Consider the following 22,228-nt stretch of genomic DNA (forward strand, 5'->3'; position numbering starts at 1 on the left):
ATTTTTGGGTGAACAATCCCTTTAAGTACAGATCTTACTCACCATGCTGACCCCCCATTAAGTTGTAATGCTTTTTATTTGTTGTATGAAAACACATACCTATAAGATCCTATTTACACCTGGTATCAAGATGCGTCTCGGGTGATCCGATCACGTGTGGTCAGGCAAGACACATCACTGTTTACACCTTGCTTAAATTAGTCCATTTTGTGACCACTTGTGGTTGGTTTTGAGGGCAGGGTTTCTGATTTCATGACAACATACATCAATCACTAGGTCAGAGTGTTACTGCATGAAAATAAACTGTGAAAACCGTGTTCTTTTAGTGTATTCAGTCAGGAAACTGTGCAGTCTCTCCAGCCAACCAGAGCATAGGCTCTATAATGTCAAATATTTAAATATATTTTACCTCACCTGTTGCAGCAGGCTTGTCTCTTCCTAGCACACAATGAGAATCCAAATTACTCCCACCTTCTCTCCAGACTCCAGCTCCACATATCTAGATCTGTTTATGGTGGATTTTTATGTTTTCCTTGTGTAGCAGGAGCAGCAGCAGCATGGTTGCATACTAGGTCTTATACCTACATATGTTTTGCAGTAGCAAGTCTCGTACTTGCTCAACAGCAGCAGCATAAGCAGATCTAGTTCACCAATACCGAATACATTTACTTTCATATTTATTTAAATAATTTGTGTATGTGCTTCTCGTCTGTGTTGATATCAGACACACTGAAGGAGATCTGTGAAGTTCTTGTGCTTTTGTATGTATCCGCTTTTTTAATTTTCAGATCGGATGGTTATTTCCTTTGAAAAACGCTCGTAAACGGCAAAGTTAAACTCTTGTTTTAGCTCAACCGTTAATTGACAGGTCAGGGATGGCGCTAACAGCCCTGTGCTTTAGCCACTACGCCACCACCATTATCAAATACATGGGTAAGTAGGCAAGCCCAAAACTGCTATTTACCACAGTGGTTAAAACAGAAATGAAGTGATTCAGTCTGACTTAACTAATGATTGGACAGTCATCCTGAGACACTAATCACCTATGACAATCAGACCACCAGAAAAAGTCATGCTGTCAATTCCTCTCTTTGCATCAAAGGCTCAGAGTCTAAAATGTTATCTGATCAGAGAAACATCTCTTTTCTCCTTCTTTCTCTCTTTGTAACATTTTCTCCCTTACTATTGCCTTCCCTACCTCTGAATTGCTGATTTAGACTAAGGTGAAAAGACATATAATTGCTAATCTATAATCCCTTTATTATGCTCTTGCATTTTTTCGATTGATCCCCTGCCAGGCGGAACAGCATGGCTGGAGGCTACATTAATCTTATTAAGGGTGGGTTTGGGATGGTGCGAGGCAAATACAAAGAGTTATTTTACTCATATGTTGCACGGCCCTCTCTCTACCTCTCATAATGTTTCTTTCTTTACCTCTCCTCAATACATCTCAATGCAGACTCACCTTGCTTTGTTGACAAGCCAATGTACAAAAGAGCTTTGTTGAGTGATGTTTTTTTTCATTAATATTAATCTTTACTTGTGCCGTGTGAGGAAGATGATTACTGGGCAGTATTTCTGTTTTCATATGGACAATCATATGATCATCATATACTTTCTATTTAATTCAGAGGGCCCACTAACTCAACCATGACCTTTCCTCTTTGGGATGAATATAGTCAATTATATTTGGTGTATCCTTGGTGTTTGGTTGAAAATGTAATGTATTGTCTTCGTGTTATGAAATGTTTTCTGTGTAATAGAGATAAGAACATAATAAAGAGAAAATTTCCATTTTAAAATACAGTATACAAGACATTGTCCAAAATAAAGTATAATATTGTCCAAATGTCCATAGCATGGTGCTTTGTGTGAATGTATGAAAGCATTTAAGTCATATGTTCCCTTGACAATGCATTTCAGAAATGCACTGTTAATTGTGGTCATGTGGAGTTTACCCCCAAAAAGCTTTTTCTCTTAAACAGTAATTTTATGGTGCAACCATCCAAAAGTAGTAAGGTTGCTTCAGTAATATTCAGTTATATTTGACTTGAAGAAAAATAGTTAATTTAGATGTTACCATCTAAATTATTACTGGCGGGAGTCATTTTCTATATCTAATTAATTTTACTATTCTTGATATACCAGTGCACGACATCTCTTTAAAAATGTGCTTCTTTGTTCACATAACCTTGTCAAAAAAAGTACAGAGCAAAAATACAGAAATTCCATATATTTTTCTCTGTGTTCAGACTGTAGTTTAGAGTGAAGTGGTCTTTCCCCCTTGGACCACTTTATAAATCTAATGCAGAGAATGAACTATGGAAAAGACAAGTGTAGCCATGTGACAAATACATATAAGGCTAATATTTGTATAATGGATAAATAATGCACATTAACAATGTCAATATCAAGTGCAAGCGTTAGTTCATTCAGGCCACGAGAGGCAAGCCGTAAGACAGGGACTGGGTCAGGAGGCCTAGGTAAGGCAGGCGGAACCACAGGAGGAGTCTCTGGGGGAGCGGGTGGAGCAGCTGGCAGAATAGTCTCTTGGGGAGCGAGTGGAGCCACGGGATGAATAGTCCCTGGGGAAGCGGGCAGAGCCTCAGGAGAAATAGTCTCTGGGGGAGCGGGCAGAGCCTCGGGAGGAATAGTCTCTGGGGGAGCGGGCAGAGCCGTGGGAGGAATAGTCTCTGGGGGAGCGGGCAGAGCCGTGGGAGGAATAGTCTCTGGGGGAGCGGGTGGGCATTGGTCGTGGCAGGTGTGGACATTGGAGGGATGAGCCATGGAAGGCTGGGGGGCAACCACTGTGGGAGGAGATTTAAAGCCCTCTTCATCTACACCCACAGTGAAAGGCGAGCCGCTAACTCGCAAAGCCTCCTCAACGAACTCAAGGAGCATCCAGTGAGGATCCGCTGGAGGCAATAGCTCCTTTAGTGCACTACTGAGTCCCGCCCTGAAGAAAAGCACCAAAGAGTATTCTGGGTAGTGCACTAAATTCGCCAGCTCTTAAAATTTACGGATGTGATCCTCAACTGAATGGTCCCTGAATTTTTCCGTGATGAGGCAGGCAAGGAATGCTTAAATATCAGGGAATGAGAAACAATCAGGGAGAATCAATCAAGGAATAAAACTACAAGGACTACAAAACTAACACAGGAAACATGAAACTAAAGAATTCCAACATAAAACCACAAAAACAAAAGACAACAGGGAATATTTGGGGACAGCCACAATTATCAACTTTGAATTTGGACCTCTCTGAGATTAGCCATTCCAGCTTTAGCAATAAAAGACATTCATCACGCTGCTTTATAGTACAAGCTGTCAATAAATATTGACATATTATTTATGATTCATAAACTCATTTGTTGTGAGCATATAGTTATTATTCAAGTTGCAGGCAGGACCCATGAAATCAGGCGCTGATAAGGACAGTCGGGGGCACCGTCTGACACGCCCCCAACAAAAGAAGCCGGTAAATTCTCTTCAACTTTCTTACACCAACTGCGTTTTTGTTCACCTTGGAGAGAGAAAACTTTTCTTTCCATCTTGTCAGAGAGCATTCTCTGTCCTAGCGGTGCATAGTAACAGTTACGCAGATATTGCATTCAACATGGCTTATGAATTTCGCTTGGAAACAATTATCATAAGGCATCATCGGAATCATGCAGGTACACATGAATGAGTCATGGAGACAAGAAGACAGCATCATCACAATCTTTGTAAAGAAGCAGATTATTTCCGTCCATACAACACATAGCAGCAATAAACAATCACTAATTTACTTTAATGCTGACGTTATATAATTCTGCTGTGCATTCTCGTGTTGTGTGATAATTTATAAGCCATATCACTATATTCTGGTATTATAATAAGTAATTACGCTGCGGTCGATGCAAGAGCAATTCATCATATTCGCCAGATGCAGCCGCTGCTTATTCCGCATTGCAAATAGAGTGGATAGCGCTACAGTCTATCTAGCAGTTAGTCCATTGCTGCATATCTTTGGAATGCTCGGGAAGAATTTCCAGTCATGCCAGTTCAGCTCCTATGTACTTGAATGGAGAAAGCCCAAATATTGAATACGGTTGGTTAAAAACTATGATCAAAGTATATATTTCAAAACAGCTATAAAATCTTGTTCAATTCAGACAGACACACTGAGGAGGAGCTGATTGTGTCAGCAGCCTCAAAGACGTGGATCATCCTGAGTGGAAACCAGTATGTAATCGCATTCATATTATTAATGATGAGCACAATTCGGAGGCTGCATTTTTCCTCTATTCCACTGACCGGTTCAGGTTTAGGGGTTTTGGTTAGGGGTTATGGTTAGTATAATATGCATTCCTGTTGATGTATTACATAATTTTCTTCTACAAACAATATATATTTATATTGTATTGTGTCTCAAATGACACCTTCATGCATAATGCCTAATGTGGCGTGCTAACCTTCTGGCTGTTGGAGTGGGATATGAATCCAGACAGCATGCAGAAATGGTAATGGATGTGCTTCAGCAAAGTTTACCATCTCTCCACAGACCCTGCCCAGACTGCTCCCTCACCTCCTTGCGTAAAAATCAAAGGAAATGTTACATCTGAATAAGCTGTAAAAATGCACAGCAAGTTCACACAGATGACCCACAGTGCTACAATAAATGTAGGGACTGCATTTTGGTAGAGCACCTCGAATGGATTTTCAGACACAAAATGAAGGTTTTGATTCATAATTAGGAGTGTAGAGACTCATAAATTGTACACAAAAATGTTTTATCTTTAAAGGATAGAGCATTCATCAATTTCTGTGTAAGACACCTATATTACAAGGATAAATTCCATCCTTATATCCCATATTTCATGTTCTCTCCTTATGGCCCATATTTCATGAAAATTAAGAGTAACATCAAGTTTGAAAAATGCCTGATCCCAGCACTGTCCTGAAATTCCCCCCTGCAGCCATTTCAAATTCTGAGAAGGAAACTTTGCCATCACCATGGCAAACTTTTAGGAAATGATGAGCAACAATTTAAAAGGAGCCGCGATGGCGCGCTCGCTCTCACAGTAGCGAAGTATCAGGCGTGATTAATGAAAACAAATTTTTCATGGCAATTAAAATTATTAAAGCCGGAGGGGCTTTTTTGCTGTTACACTGAATTGCTCCAGGAACATGGCGGCAACAAAGCAGCAAACTAAAATTGCATTAGTAGTGGAGGAGAACTGTATTAAAATGCAAATGTACAGCTGTTAATAGTTCTTCAAAAACCAATAATCCCCCACAGTCAGTCATGTGTCAGAATGGTTAATGGAAAAATATCCCAGAGGCACACAGGGTCCTTTTCCATTCCATGTTCTGATTAAAACAGAAATTTTGCGGAGGCAGACTCGGAGCTCGGTGTGGGATGCATGGCTTAATGTTGGGCAGGAGACCAAAACCCATTGTTCAGTATTTCTCTGACTTTAAGGCATGCTTTGTCTCTCCTGGGATGTCTGTGAAGTGCTAAGCAGGGAAGTAAAAATGCTAAATCTGATCTGAAGGTATTAAAGCTTTAAAATCATGAAGGTGTTTAATGTCGAGCAACATCTGAATGTGCATAATAGTCAGACCCCTCTGTGTGGAGGAAACAGGCTTTGCTGAAAGAGGTGGCAGTAGGAGTTGTAATTGAATAAATAATAAATACATAAATACATGGTTATTCTGTCACTTAATTATGAATCTCTCTCGGGTTATGTTATAGCAATCAAAGTGTTCTGACCCACCAGAGGGAGAAATGCAGTTCTGTCTGTCATTCCTGCACAGGAGGGGAGCTGCCAATGGACCAAACAAGTTGATTAACAACATTATCATTTAATAGCTTTTTAGAAACCAGCAAGTGCAAGCCACAATTTAATTATTTGGTTATTTTTAATGTAAATTTGTGCATAATATAATGGTTTGTGTTTAGCTTTTGGGAGATTAAGTAGATGGATTTCTGTTAGATCTAGTGAATTCCTACTTAACATAGCATATAAGAACTGAGCAAAATACTGCCACATAATTATTATGTTCCTACTCCAAACAGTTGTCGATATATAGCATTTAATTGTAGACTGATATAATCTTTTAAATCCTTTTCTTTATACTGTAGTAAAAAATCAGATGCTATTTACAGCTCTTTTTTCCCGTTCTGTGCAAAGCAGTGCAACAACGAGTGCCAGCCTTCCATTCGAGTTGTTTGTTGACATGTTATCACAAAATAACTGTACCATTGCTATATGCATGATCTTTTGGGTGAATGTAGGGATCATATTTTTAGTCAGGGGGGAATGTTTGTGTAGTTGATACACCCAGTCTGTGATCAGTCTTGTAGTGTGTGCACCAACATGACAGAAAACAAAAACATTTTCGCAGAGTGCCTTCTATTAATTGTGCAGAATGCTTGACTTAAGATACCTCGTTCTGGCCAAGTTCAAAGATATAATTGTATGTATTCTTTCCTGGGTAGGCAGTCCTAGAATGTGATGAGCTTGGTTGAAAAATAAATCCAATATGGTGGACAAAAATATATTTTTTAATATACTTATATAAATATATGTGAGCCAATTTGAATGATGTGTGGTGCTGCTGCATTTGTAGAGAATTCCAAATCGCTCTCTTAGGAGACTCCATTTAAGGTAGGATGCTGCCATAAAAGACTATGTAGGCTGGAGACAGTGAGACAGCTCACTAGGTTTTGGAACAAACCATATACTGTATGCCCATACACTTATTTCTGAAGATGACTTTCTTGTTATCTGTATCTATATAGTATTTGCTTGTATATATACAGTATATAAGTATTGAAGAAGTATTGATTTTCACCTCTTTCTTATACTTCTTATTTTTCTCATTTAATGCCTGTCCTGTGTCTGCCAATTCCCCATTATAGCAACCTTACCTGGCTAATAAAACACCATACTGATTCTGATTATGAAGTGCTCAGTCACAGAAAACCATTTTAATCAAAAGGCCTGGAAATACTCATACAGCAGCAACAAATAGTAAATATATAAATGCGATACACTGGAAAATCTGCTCACATTGGGATATCACGTGGAAACCAGAAAAGAACTTTTAAAACAACTACATATCAAAATATATTATAGGATGTCCTATCAATTAGAATAGATAGAATTTTAAGCTAATTAATATGGGTTCAACTTGATTTAAATAATGTGATTAAAGTGTGAATTTAGACAAACAGTGCCCCAATAGTTTACAGCCTCATCTTGTAGACTGATTAGAAACAGAACATTTAAGGCAAAGTTCAGACAGCTCCAAAATGAGTCTGACTGCAAAACCCCTGTGGACAGGCGATGAACACACAAACCTAGTGCCCTCTTTAATTACTGATAAGTTGCGAGCCAGCTAAACTCAGTGGATTGTTCCCGCCGGAGGCTCTAATCACTTTGAAGCAGACCACTAATCCTAACGGCTGCAGCAGAGTATCTGTGGCAGTCTGTGCTCCTGAAACCCTACACTATTGGACTGCAATTTTCAGTCTCCATTTAGATTTATTTGCAAATGCAGAATCTCTACACTTTAGTACACTTCTGAAAAAACTGTGCAGCTTCTCCTAGTGGGAGGTATACTGAAGCATACTTTGGGAAGGGATAGAAAAGATGATCACAGCACGGGGAGAACCTTTTTGTGAGCATACAATGTGTGTATTGCTTTACTTAAGTACTGGGTTTAAAATACATTTGGCTAATTGCTATTTTGGAAGGTGTGAGTAAGAAATTATAAGTGTAATGTGTTAAGCCTTTTTGTAATGATTTTTTTTTTTTTTCATTTATAGTTTTAGTCAAGTTTCATTATACAGTCATAATTTTGTTTTCGTTCCCTTTACAAAAAGCTTCACTATGATGTTGCGCTGCTAAGCGCTACGGGGAACAGCTTTAGCTGTGAGCCGAGCTGAATAATGTGTGGAACACGTCAATGAACATTGACCGAATTTATAGCCTCGGCTGATGTAATCATTAGATGCACCTGAGGCCAGGCTATAAATGGATACGTCACCAGGTGTCAGTCAGAAACTCTTTTTCAGAGCGATTCTGTTTCTGTGTGTTTCACACACCCTGTCAAAACTTTCTTTCCTCTGTTAGGAGATAGAATCAGTTAGGCAGTGTGCAGTGAACGTTGTTCTATTTTTCTCTTCTGTTTAGAAAATATTATATATATATATATTTAAAAAAAAAAAAGAGAGAGAATGACTGAAAGCCATAAGCGGTGCGTGTTCCTTCTTCTCGCTCTATAGCTGAAGACGGCACACATCAGTTTTTGCTGTTTGTTTGGGGGTAAGAGCACGCTGCTCTCGCGTTGCAGCAGGGCGGTCGCGAGCACTGCGATTTGCTTTAACAGGCAGAGTGCGTCGTGCTCGCCTCGCTTGCTTCGGAGTCAGCACTCACGAAAAGATCGTTCGTGGGGCTCGTGCATGGATTTGGCTGAGGAGCAAGAGACGGGTTGACCCCTTTCTCACTCTCTCCCCAAACCCAGCTGGTCCTTCACATGATCTCGGCGCGTTCCGACGCTTCTTCGGATCATGAGGTGGATCGCGATTCTCTTCCCGCCTCCGAGCTTTCCGTCCGCGATAAAAAATTTACGGAGGAATTGCTCGATGTTGTTATTTGTGCGGTTGCCAGATTGGACTGGCCACATGAAAAAGAGACCCCCAAACGCTCCAAACGCTCCAAATTAGGGGATAGATTTTATCTTCCAGTCTAAGAAAGGGAACGCCTCATGGGTCCCTTCCCTTAGATAACCTCCATGAAGAGCTTTTTCGCTCATGGAGAACCCCTAAAAAAAAAAAAAAAAATAAAATAAAATAAAATAAAATATATATATATATATATATATATAGTCGAATATAATGGCGTCGAGGTATGTGAACACGGGAAGAAAATATATATATATATATATATATATATATATATTTTCTTCCGTGTTCACATACCGACGCCATTATATTCGACTATCGTGGGTGCTGAGGCACGGGGGTATTCAGTGATGCCGCCGGTCGAAGAGATGCTTGCGGGCTATCTCTCGCCGGGTTCGGCATCATCACTTAAGAAGCCCTCTCTCCCCTCAAAGCCTTGTAGGAAAACCTCCACTTTAGTGGGAAGGGCTTATCAAGCAGCAGGTCAGGCTGGTGCTGCTCTGCTCACTATGCTGTTTTTCAGGCGTACCAGGCTGACCTCCTGGACGACCTGAGTGTGGGTTCTGCACTTGACGAGCAAGCCTCAGACCCACCTCGGTCCTGACTGAAGGGAGGCTCAAAAGCAAAGCGTGGCGAGTTGTGCTCCTCCTCCCAGGGATTGGGGACAGTCTCGCCGCCCTCGCCAGCCCCCGAAGCAAGACCTCAGGACTATAAATTCTAGTAAGAGAAAACCCTGACGGTCTTGCACCTAGATTAGGGGGTAGCTCCCCTCGGGACAGGGCGCGTGCTTCACTTCACCCCTCCCGGTACCCCCTCGAAGCCCCTCCATTCCCTCCACCTCTTGGTGTTTCGGGTTGCAGAGGCTTCCGTCAAAATTGGGTGTTTTCGCTGTTTCTGCATTTTATTCAGGACGCGAAACACCCAACTACCCCTCAACAGGAAGTGTTAAAATATAATACCCATCTCAGAGATCCTGGCAGCGTGGAAACTTCTGCCGGTTATATTCTTTTCCGTGTTTCAACGGCGTGTTCTCACTACCGTAAACCGGATTTCATTTTTTTGTAAAAAAAAAAAAAAAAAAAAAACTCAATCTCCTGGTTAAAGGGGCCATGGTATGTATTCCCCTTCCAGAGAGAGAGTTAGGTTATTACACTAAATACTTCCCGTTTCCCATGGAGGGTGAGGGGTGGCGTCTGGCTTGGATCTTAAAGCTTGAACTACCCGTGGGTGTTTAAGTCCGAGATGATGCCTGTCAAGACGGTCGTGTCTCAAGCCCTACAACTCGTTTGGCTGGTCACCATCGATCTTATGACGCACTTCTATACTTCATTTAGAAGTTCTGCCACAACATGGAAATTTCCTGAGGTTCACTTCCGGGGGTGAAGTCTTCCAGGGTCAGGTTCTTTCACTCAGCCTAGCCCTTTTTACCCGCACATTCACAATGCATGATGTAGCGCTGGCTCCTTGCGACTCCGGGGCATCTGCATTCTGAATTACGTAGACGACTGGCTGATCCTAGCGCAGTTCCAGGAACTGGCAGTTCAACACAGGGACATCGTCTTAGCTCATCTGTTTCTCTGGGGTTGAGGCTCAACGCCAAGAAAAGCGTCCTCTCTCCCACTCAGAACACTGTCTATCGGGCGTCGTATGGAGTTCAATCACAATGCGGGCACAACTGTCTCCCGCTAGGATTGAGTCCATTCAGATCACCCTGAGCAAAGTCAGGCTAGGTCAAGGTTGCACTGTTATCAGTATCAACGATTTCCAGGTCTCAGGGCTGAACGCGTCCACGGTGATCCCTCTGGACCTTCTGCTCATGAGACCGTTTTTGTTGTGGCCAAAAGCCAGGGGATTTCTTCCAAGGGCCAAAACCCCTGGGCTAAATAGGGTTACGCGCCTCAGGCTTCGTTCCCTTTCTATGTGGTTCAGACCCCGGTTTTCTGCCTTGGGTCCCACTCTAGGTGCGTCTTGTTGTCGCAGACTGCTAACGACAGATGCCTCCCTGATGGGCGGGGTAGCGGCCTTAAGTGGTCGTCCAGCTTAAGGGGATAGGAGGGTCATCAGCTCGGTTGTCACAGTCACTGTCTCGGGTTGATGGCTGTATTTCTGGCCCTGAAATACCTCCTCCTGAGTCTGCAATGTCTTGGTGCGGGTGGACAATACAGTGGTAGCCTCTTACATAAATCTTCAAGGAGACCCACGTTCTTGTCAGCTGTATTTCTGACACGTCGGATTCTCCTTAGGGCCCAGGGTAAGCTCCTGTCACTCAGGTCAGTTATATCCCTGGATGCCCGTATACGGGAGCAGATTTACGGTCCAGACAGGAAATACCAATGGGGGAGTTAAGAACTCCACCCTAAGGTAGTAGTTGCCCAGAGTTCGCCAGCAAGGGTTTTTGCCTCTTACTGATAGCACCAGCTGGCCGAACAGGGCTTGGTTCTCGGAGCTAATCTCTTCCCTCGACGACTCGCCTTGGGCGATTCGAACAGGAAGGATCTTCTATCTCAGGCACAGGGCAATATTTCATCCCTGTCCCGAATTGTGGAATCTTTCATGTTTGGCCCCTAAGGGTACCAACTGAGGGACACAGGGCTTTCTCCTGAGGTTATCGAGACCTTTTTAAATGCCAGGCTTTTTCCACTTGGAACAAGTTTGGGTGAGATCTTAGGGCAGAAGAGGACCTCTTCGCCTCTATGGATAGCACAATGTCTCCTCTACTTCTCCCTGAAATCACCCAGCCCCCTTGGGTCTGGACGTTAAGACACATACATGACCCAGAATGTGTCTGTATGCATTTCTTTCCCCAGTTTCTCTGCTCCCGAGAGTCTTGGCGATGTTCACCAGCAAGGGTCTTGCCTCCTATTAATGGCGCTGCGCTGGCCGAACAGGATATGTTTCTCGGAGCTATAGGCGATTCCGAACAGGGAGGACCTTCTCATCCTTCGCCTGAATTGTGAAACCTTTCATTCTGGCCCCTAAGGGTACCAAATGGGGTTCATGGGGTTTTCTCTTGGGGTTATCGAGACCATTTCTAGTGCTAGGGCTCCCTCCACTTGGAACTGATCTGGGTAGATTTTACAGGGCAGAAGAGGACCTCTTCGCCTCTGTTGATAGCGCAATGTCTCCTCTACTTCTCCCCGAGTCGCCCAGTCCCCCCCCTCCCCCTCGGGAGGGGCTGAACGTAGTAACGCAAATGCGCCTGCATGCGTTTCCTTCTACTAAAGTTCTTATTACAGAACCAGCTAACTGCCAGTTTGCTTCAGTTCTGGATTTTCTGTAGAAAGAACTGTCAGCGGCCACTTGGCTCGCCACTGCCAGGTTCTATGTGGCCACTGCAGTTTGCCACGGCTTGGTGGGCGGGGTGCTCTCAAAGAGGCATCCTCATTATTGCCCGGGCCTACGAGGTGCGCAGTCAAGCTTCGCCAGTAGGTTTCAGGACGCACTCTACCAGAGGGCTCTCCTCTAAAACCTTGGCTAGAGGTCTCCCTCTGCAGCAAGTTTGTGATGCGGCAGGTTGTCCTCTCCGCACACATTCATTAGATTTTTATAGTTTGGATGTTTTGCCACTCCGGGCTCTTATGCCCTTGAGTCGACATCTCAAGCTCATGTCTGGACAAGTTTGTGATGCGGCAGGCTGGTCCTCTCCGCTCACATTTATCAGTTTTTATGACAAGTTTGTGTTGTGATAGGGTTCTCTTCGCGCACATTCATCGAACTTTATGGGCTAGATGCTTTGCTACTCCGGACTCTTATGTCCTTGAGTCGACATCTCAGCCCGTGCCTAAACAAGTTTGTGATGCAGCAGGTTGTCCTCTCCACACACATTCATTGGACTTTTTTTAGTTTGGATGTTCTGCACTCCGGGCTCTTATGCCCTTGAGTCGACATCTCAGCTCATACCTGAACAAGTTTGTGATGCGGCAGGCTGGTCCTCTCCGCTCACATTCATCAGTTTTTATGACAAGTTTGTGGTGCGATAGGGTTCTCTTCGCACACATTCATCGAGCTTTATGGGTTAGATGCTTTGCTACTCTGGGCTCTTATGCCCTTGAGTCGACATCTCAGCTCATGCCTGAGCAAGTTTGTGATGCGGCAGGCTGGTCCTCTCCGCTCACATTCATCAGTTTTTATGACAAGTTTGTGTTTTGCGATAGGGTTCTCTTCGCACACATTCATCGAACTTTATGGGCTAGATGCTTTGCTACTCCGTACTCTTATGTCCTTGAGTCGACATCTCAGCCCATGCCTAAACAAGTTTGTGATGCGGCAGGTTGTCCTCTCCGCACACATTCATTGGACTTTTTAGTTTGGATGTTCTGCACTCCGGGCTCTTATGCCCTTGGGTCGACATCTCAGCTCATGCCTGAACAAGTTTGTGATGCGGCAGGCTGGTCCTCTCCGCACACATTCATCAAAATTGAATGGTTTAGATGTTTATGCTACTCCGGGCTCTTATGCCCTTGAGTCGACATCTGAAGCTCATGTCTGAGACCTCTCACGTTTTTGTGAGTACACTGCACAACCGTAGGGGTCCGGACAGCCCCAAGTGCGGCGGCGTGGGTATTGCGTTCCCCGTAGGGCTTAACAGCGCAACATCGTAGTTAAGCTTTTTGTAAAGGGAACGTTTCGGGTTACATGTGTAACCCTTGTTCCCTGAAAAAAGCATGTAAGACATGTAATGTCATGTACTACAGTAGTACTAATGTCATGTACTACAGTAATGATTTCATCAATGTTACATCAGAAAGTTGTAAAGTTTGGAACAAGCTTTTTGGATTGTCAAGGAAATTTTGAGTTCTGAAAGTTCTGAACTCTTTATTCCTCATGATTTGACACCTTTAACTGCAGTAAATTATAGATAGATGGACAGACAGACAGTTATACAGACAGACATACATTGTAAGCAAAGTATATAATAAGGAACTGAGTAATATGCATTACTAAATCATGAAAAAAAAATGATTTTTATGGTAATAAAATAATTCACAATAACAAAACAATCACCTGATAAAACTTTCAGTATTTTATTCATTTGTACATTTCCATCCCCTTTGCTCCCCTGAAAGTAAACATGATCATACAGATGATAAGTACTTCTAATATATATTTGACAGTTTTACAACCCCTCTTTACAAGAGCATGGATTCACATCTACATCAGCAACATCAGATTCTTTGTCCAAGGAACCAAGAGCAAGCATTATATGTGGATGGTTTTTTGAGAGAGATAGAGAGATTGCAGGGTTTGAATTTTAACAGACAGTGAAGGAAGGCATATACAGAAGCAGCTCCATCAGGATCAACTATGTACAATACAAACCATTCATACAAATTAGGCTCTAGGATATAGAATTCATTACATTACAGTGTATTATAAGTGACATTGAGCAAGCCCTCAAGCCATTTCTGGATCTTATTATACTACAGGAGACAGTTTTGGGCTGAACAATCCAGAATGACTACAGTACAGCTTCTTTTTCAAAGGTAGATGAAATTACATGCCTGTAATTAAGGCCTGCTCATAACCAGCAGAACAAAGCCACTCTCACCCCCTCATTTTTGGGTCTCCCTCAGGTCTCAGACAGGTGCCTTTGTCTGGGAGGAATTACTCAGGAAAGCATGGGGAATCCTGGACTCTTCAAAAGTTTGTAGGTGGAGGGAACATTGAAATTCTGATTGCAAATAATTCTCCTGCATCATTGCTTCTGAGGTGAACTACTGACTAAACGCAAACATAAACAAAGTCATATCTACCCTTACGTGGCCTCTTGGCCATTCTAAGAAACACATCATTACTATAACAAAATAATAATAATAATAATAAACATGTGAAATCAAACACATGCATGAGACATTTCTAAAATAAAACATTACAGGACAAAATGTCAAAATCAGCTACAACCCACAATTGTTCACATGGCCAGTTAAGCAACACTCCAGTGATTAAACTATAGCCTAAAAACATTAACAGATATAAACAATAAATTTAATTTAATTAATAATAACAATGAGCGCCATAACTTAAATTATAACAAGAAAAGCAGTATATCAAGCCCTCAATTGAATGTTTTGTGTTGTACTTGTGCAAATAGCCAAATTCTTTCCTTTTCAAGTTTGTTTGATTTGATCCGGGCCATGTAAGCATGGTAAGGATATTACAGGGAACATGTGTTTGTTGTGGATGGGGAGAGAGAGATCCATCCTTTGCCTCTTGTTGTCCTTCACATCATAAGATGCAACCATCAGCCAGATGGGAAATAGGGAGTATCGCTGTGGTAGTTATAATCTGGGCAGACTTTCTGCACTAGCTTGTAGTCGGTGCTGTAGAAGGATATGTAAATGCAAATTACTTTGAAGGGCTTTGAGCAGAGCCAGGACACGTGGCTCTGCGTCTGCTCCTGGTAACATGTCTTGGATGGATCGAAGTTGCAGAGCGTGTTCTTGGAGCCCCTTTCCACTTTCTCATATTCGATGCGGCAGTTGAACGACTTGGAATCCTTGGCGTCAATGACCGACTGCTGAGCTGTCAAATCAAACTCTACAATTTTGGTGGGCGGCACCAGGCTGACTGACACATTTCCCTGGCCTGTTGAGTTATGCCGGAAGTAGACGCTGAAGGTGCCGTTGCCGTGATCGACGATCTTTCCAGTGATCAGGAGATTGAGCTTGACGGTTTTGATGTTAGAGTGGAAATCTCCCCAGCCAAACATTTTCTTGAACTTGCCGGTCTTGACCATCGGCCTCCGTTTGGCTCTCGGCCTGGAGTCCTGCAGGTCCGTAGTATTCCTCAGCCAGTCCCACAGGTCCTGCTCTGAATAAGGCTCTGGAGTATCATAGTGCAGATCCAGAGCTGTCGCGTTCTCCTTGCCATGCAGAGTCTGTGATAGAAGTCGACTGATGGACAAGTCCTTACTGCTTTCTGTCCATATGTGCTTTAGTGTCGACTTGGGGCTCCCTGATTTGAGCACTTCCGATTTCCCTGGGTTTGAACCGTGGATACTGGAAACCTATGAGCAAGATGGAGAGGATGTTATTGAGCAGGCTTAACCTTAAAGAGCTACAAAAGTCACATAATGCAAAACAAGTAAGCATTTCATTCTGTGCTGCACGACAGGAAAACGAATTAAGAGGAAATTACTCCTTGATTCGGGAGATATTGACCCCTCAACCCCACACAATCATGTAGTCCTCCACTCTACAGGCAGATCAAATGGATTAGGATGGGAGGAAAAAAAGCGATAATCGATTGAGGCTGCAAGCTTCAATTTAGAATTGTGTTAGCTGACAGGAGCCATCTGGGAAATGGAACAGAGCGTGGCGAATGAGGAAAAAAAATATGCGATTAAACTCACAACACCATTGTCTTGCATCTTCTCCCTGCACCTCCTTAACATTGTGTGCTAGAGGAGGGAATCTCCACCAGCTCTCCCTGATAATAGAAGTGACTATTCTTTGAGTAAAGAGCAGACTATTAACCAGCCGGTGCTCCTTGAATTGATGATTGATGAAGCACTGGGTCCTTTCCATTTAGCGTCGATGAGTGGAATTAGGTCCACACAGGGCTTGGTGGAGCTCCATGTCATTGATTACCTGATTTTTACTGTAAGACCTGACAGCAGATCCATCTTGTGGTGGTTTTTGCATCTCGAGGGCTACCCCTGAGATCGATAGATAGAAAATAAGGTCTTGCTACCAATCAGGCTGGCCCTTTGGACAGAATTGCCTCACAGCACGTAGGAGCATAAGGGTGAAGCGGGCCTCTTTAAACAGCGCTGAGTGAGTCAAGCCCGATTCCAAATCAAAATCACTTAGGGTGCTTCTGAAAATAGAGGGGGTAAAGTGGAGATGTATAGTAATTACTAATTAAACTCACATTTAAATGCTACTAAAACAATGTATATATATTATATTATTATAATAATTATTATATATTATTTTTTTTTTTTTATGTGCTTAATTTTTTTCCCACATGATCTGTCTCTGAAAATGACAGCAAAATGTTCACAACTCGAGGTCACAGTGATGCACTTACAATGGAAGAGAATGGGAGCCAATTTTAATTGTTAAAATACAAACATTTTAAAAAACAATAAGCATGTTAACATGATTTATGTGTGATAAAATCACAAATTAACCATTTCTGTGTAAAATTCATCAAGTTTACAACTTAGTTGCCATTACAATGTAATGTCAACAAACCCTAAAACACTAAATGTATAATTTAAACAACTTTACTGCTCAAATAATACATGAGTTTTAACAGAGGAATTAACATGCTTTTATAAAATTATAAGCTTCACATTTCTGCCTTTACACCCTCCAAAAATTGGCCCCATTGCCTCTCTGAAACCTAGATTTTAGATTCTTTTTTTTTTAAATAATAGGAGGGATTAGTTGAAATGTATTTCAAATCAAATCAAATCAAATCACTTTATTGTCACACGACCATGTACACAAGTGCAACAGTGGGTGAAAGTCTTGTGTGCAGTTCCGAGCAACATAGCAGTCATGAAAGTGACGAGACATATACCAATTTACAATAAACAACATATTTACACAACACAATTTACATATCAAATGTACACATAATTACACAACACAATAATAATATACAATGTACAGTAAACAATACACACAATATAGAATACACATACAATTAAAATAAAAAAGTATATAAAAAAAATAAAAAAATATATATACAGTAGTTGTATTGTGAAGAGAATATAATTTATGACAGTCCAGTGTGAGATAATAAGATTAATAAAGTGCAGTGCTGATGTATATTGATCGTGAGAGATCAAGTGTTCAAAAGTCTGATTGCTTGGGGGAAGAAGCTGTCATGTAGTCAGCTGGTGCGGGTCCTGATGCTGTGATACTGCCTGCCTGATAGTAGCAGTGAGAGCAGCCCATGGCTCAGGTGGCTGGAGTCTCTGACTTCACACACCGCATGGTATATATGTGCTGGAGGGAGGGAAGCTCACCTCCGATGATGTGTCTGGCAGTTCCACCACTCTTTGCAGGGCTTTCGGTTGTTGGGAGTGCTATTGCAGTACCAGGCGGTGACGCAGCCAGTCAGGATGCTCTCTACAGTGCTGGTGTAGAACCGTGTGAGGATGTGGTGGTTCATTCCAAACTTCCTCAGCCGTCTCAGGTAAAATAGGCGCTGGTGAGCCTTCTTCATAAAGGCCTCAATGTGGACACACCATGTGAGTTCCTCAGTGATGAGGACACAGAGGAACTTGAAGCTGCTGACTCTCTCCACCGGTGCTCCATTAATGGTGATGGGACTGTGTTCTCTGTCTTTCCTCCTGAAGTCCACTACAAGTTCCTTGGTCTTACTGACGTTGAGGGAGTGGTTGTGCTCCTGACACTAGCATGTCAGAGTGTGCACCTCCTCTCTGTAGGCTGTTTCATCATTGTCAGTGATCAGACCTACCTCTGTCATATCATCAGCAAACTTAATGATGGCATTGGAGTTATGTGTTGCCACACAGTCATGTTTTACATGCTCTGATGAAGCAGCCCGGAATGCTGTCTGTACCTGCGGCTTTACGGATGTTCACCTGTTGGATGGACCGGGTTACATCCGTAACAGAGATGGAGAGTGAACCAACCTCTGTAGCATTGGCCACAAGTGCTTTCTCCACGAGGGTGGAGTTATTTCCCTCGAAACGAGCATAACATTTATTTAGCTCGTCCGGGAGAGGCAGCGGTGTTCATGGCAGAGCTTTTATACCTTTTGTAGTCCGTGATGATGTTAATTCCCTGCCACATACTTTTAGAGTCGGTGGTGTTGAACTGTCCTTCAATCTTGTGCCTGTACTGGTGTTTGGCTGCTCTGATAGTTTTATGGAGGGCATAACTGACTTGTTTATGCTCCTCCGCGTTCCCGGAATTAAAAGCGGAGTTCCGCACATTAAGTGTGATCAAAACCGGAACATCTCCCAGTCCGTGTGATCAAAACAGTCTTGTAGCATAGAGTCGGATTGGTCTGACCAGCACTGGATCGTTCTGAGGGTGGGTGCTTCCTGATTCAGTTTCTGCCTGTAAGCGGGCAGAAGCAGAACGTAAGAGTGGTCTTATTTGCCGGAAAGGAGAATAGCAATGGTCCAAAACCCGGTCCCCTCGTGTGTTGAAGCTGATATGTTGGTGGTATTTTGGTGCAAATGTTTTCAAATTGGCTTTGTTAAAGTCCCCAGTCACAATGAACGCGACCTCAGGGTGCGCGGTTTCCTGCTCACTTATACTCCTATACATTTCCTTGAGTGCCTGGTCTGTGTCGGCTTGTGGGGGGATGTACTGTGAGAATTCCCTCGGTAGCCAGAATGGTCGACACAGAAGCTTGAAAAAATCCAGATCAGGAGATCAGAAAGACTTGATAAAATGTACGTTCCTCTGATCACACCAGGATTTGTTGATCATAAAACATACACCACCACCTCTGCTTTTACCTGAGAGGTCTTTCGCTCTGTCCGCTCGGTGCACGGCGAACCCTGAGGGTTCGATGGCTGAGTTTGGAATCTCTGCAGACATCCAAGTTTCTGTTAGGTAGATAATGCAGCAGTCCCTCGTCTCTCATTGGAAAGAGATCTGTACTTTCAAATCGCAGAGCTTGTTGTCAAGAGATTGAACGTTTGACAGAAGAATACTGGGTAGTGGGGGTCGATTTGCGTGATGTCTTACTCTGATGAGAACGCCGGCTCTTTTTCCTCTTTTCCTTCTGTGTTGAACAGACAAAGGGCTCCGCCGGTGTGCTTGTAAACAGCGGGTTGGCATTGAGGAATTTGAAGTCCGGTTTTGGTGTGTAATTGAAGAACCGATGTCCAAAAGAGTTTGCCTGTCATATAAAGTAAGGCAGACAACATCCAAGACAAAAAAAATAAAAACTTTAAACAAAACAAAAAAAACAAAAAACTGCAGTGTTGTGTCGGAGCTCGCAACGCAGCAGCCATACTTGGCGCCATCTTTTTCACTCCAATTGATCAATTCATTTTTATGGTAGTCAACATTATGTCACATATGCTGTTGGCTGAGCTTAACTTGTATCGAACCTGGAATATTCCTTTCACATTTTTCTAATATTATACTGTTTTGATGTTATAACAGTTTTCTCATGAGATTTCTAAAGACTATTTGTTAGTTTTATTTGTGGATTTGCATTGTGTGCAATATCTGCATTCACTGTTTTGGTGCAAATTTGAGAAATATTTGATTTCTGTGCAATGAGTACAGAGCACTGTTGCAGAAACCTCTCTGCCTGGTGTCTATATATACTATTTTGTTTTCTTCTTTAAAAAAAGGACTAAATGTGTTAATATGTTAAATAAAATATCTGATATTTGTCACGGTTATATATTTAAATCAACTTACAGACCTTAATAATAATAATAATACAATAATAAATAAAAATACAAAGTCCCAATGACAAGCACAGAGCAGATTCTTAAAGTGCAACATACTGCACACCATTACCTGACAACAAGCTCCCACACTCCATATTGATGAAGAGCCTTTGGGGAGAGAGTTTAAATATGTTTCATAGGAAACTAAGGCAGATCAATTACTCTTCCTCATGTATGGAGTAAGAGGCCGGTCAGGCCTTGCCCCATACTGAAAGAGAGTAATATATGTTTTATGTTTTATATATAAATTATGTACAACTTTTCATGAGATCGGGATGGTTCTATTTGTGTGAAGTTCACATTCACATTTATGTATTCATTAGACAATAGTTTACAGTTTTAAAGAATTCAAGCACTGACAACTGCACAGACAAGCTTTTTTGTTAATAAACCTGGTAACCAATGTTAATGTTGATCTCCTGGGCCTGTATTACACAAACATACTCTAGAATCTGATCTGATTATGGCAAATTGGCAAAGTTAGGATCTCATCTAGAAATGTAACTCACCAGATCTTAAAGGCTGAAACATACTCTAATCAAGTATTACATTTTAAATTATTCTTGATATTGAGCCAAGAGATCTCTGACAAAACAAACAAACAAAAGAGAATAAAAAAGAAAAAGACAATATTTCCTTGGATTTCCGCTCTTACATGGGAGTAAATGGAGCATGAAGTCTAGTGTGACTGCACCTTAACTCTGTGCCTACGGCTAGTTTTTTCACCTTTGGCAACCCTAAAAAATATTATTCATGGACAGCACCGGCAGCAAAACACTGGCCTGGAGTCAGTTCTCCTGGGCATAGAGTCTGCATGCATAGTGGATGTCTGAATGTACACCTTGGTCTGTCCAGTCTGTCTTGTCTGTCATGGACTTGGATCCAGACCGGCTGCTGGAACTTTATGGAGCCAGCTGCAGTGCTCACCTGAGGCAACAGTGCATCTGGTAAACACATTCGGGTGGGAGTCACAGCCAAGCCCTTCCCACCTCACCCACTGACAGCCGGCCAGCCAGGCTGAAACAGCTGGGCTCCCCCAGGCACTGCACTGCATCAGGTCAGCAAGAGCAGAATGTGTACATGAGTGAGTGTGTGTGCATGGTGTGATTCTTAATGAGTCTGTCTACTTTATAAACTTCAAGGCTGACTTGGAATCAGACCATATTGGTCAAGTTCTTAAAGAGATAGTTAACCAAAAAATGAAAGTTCTGTGCCATTTTACCCTCATGTTGTTCCAAACCTGTTTGACTTTCTTATTCCATGGAAAACAAAAGGGAAATGTTAGGCAGAATGACGGCCTCGGTCACCAAAGCTGAAAAGAAGATGCAATGAAAGTAAATGGTACCCAAATTAAACATGCTGTCTAATATCTCCTGTTGAGTTCCAATTAAAAAAAAAATTATAATATGTATTGAATGTTCAAAATAGAGCTGAAAAATAGTAAAGTCACTAATAAACAGCAACAGCATATCCATTAATCTTCAAATTGAATACTTGCATGTCACTCACATGTGACTAATCTAAATCACAATATACTGCAAGTTAATTTTGAATAATTTTAAATCTTTAATTTTCTGAATTCTAGCAATCATTGTCTGGTGTGCCAAAATATCATTGAAAATGACACACTGCAACATGGAGAATGACAAATGTTGTGAGAAGTTCTATGCCGCAGACCAAATTTAACCTTGAAATACATGATCTATGACTGCCATGCAGTCCTTATTAACAGCACAAATTAGACGGTGCTTAACTTAAACCCAAGCTAGACATTGGTGGTAATTAATGATAGCTGATTAAATAGAATCCTTGCACAGACTAATTCTGAAAACGCAATTATGTTATTGCCACACATTTGTGTTACCATTTGAGTGTTCATTTGCACTAATTAAGGTATTAATATGCATCAATTAGTCAACTACAATGTTAGCTAGCATTTTAATGACACATTGATTACCCTGCCAGGGCTGTTTACAAAGTAACACATTATAACATAGTTGTTTCAAGCTATTTTAGCAGGTGTTCAGGTATTTAAAACTGGCCTTGGTGTATTAATCTCATCGTAGAAAAAAAATAAGAAAAACATTTAGACTAGGCTTTTTAAAATCACAGCTATGGCTTCAGGGTGCTTCCTCTGAGAATTGTACAGTATG

The 22,228-nt window shown here is 42.0% G+C and overlaps 1 protein-coding gene across 1 annotated transcript in view; it reads right to left on the reverse strand.

Moving 5' to 3' along the window:
- Positions 1-13,688: 13,688 nt before the first annotated feature.
- LOC127650714 (neurexophilin-1) overlaps positions 13,689-22,228 on the reverse strand; it is a 50,605-nt gene continuing 42,065 nt past the window's right edge. Inside the window, exon 2 of the mRNA XM_052136312.1 lies at positions 13,689-15,680. Within this exon, the coding sequence (XP_051992272.1) occupies positions 14,916-15,680 (765 nt within the window). The 3' untranslated portion in view covers positions 13,689-14,915. The remainder of the gene's footprint in view (positions 15,681-22,228) is intronic.

The sequence above is a fragment of the Xyrauchen texanus genome, chromosome 10 (assembly GCF_025860055.1).
Source record: "Xyrauchen texanus isolate HMW12.3.18 chromosome 10, RBS_HiC_50CHRs, whole genome shotgun sequence".
NCBI classification, from domain to species: domain Eukaryota; kingdom Metazoa; phylum Chordata; class Actinopteri; order Cypriniformes; family Catostomidae; genus Xyrauchen; species Xyrauchen texanus.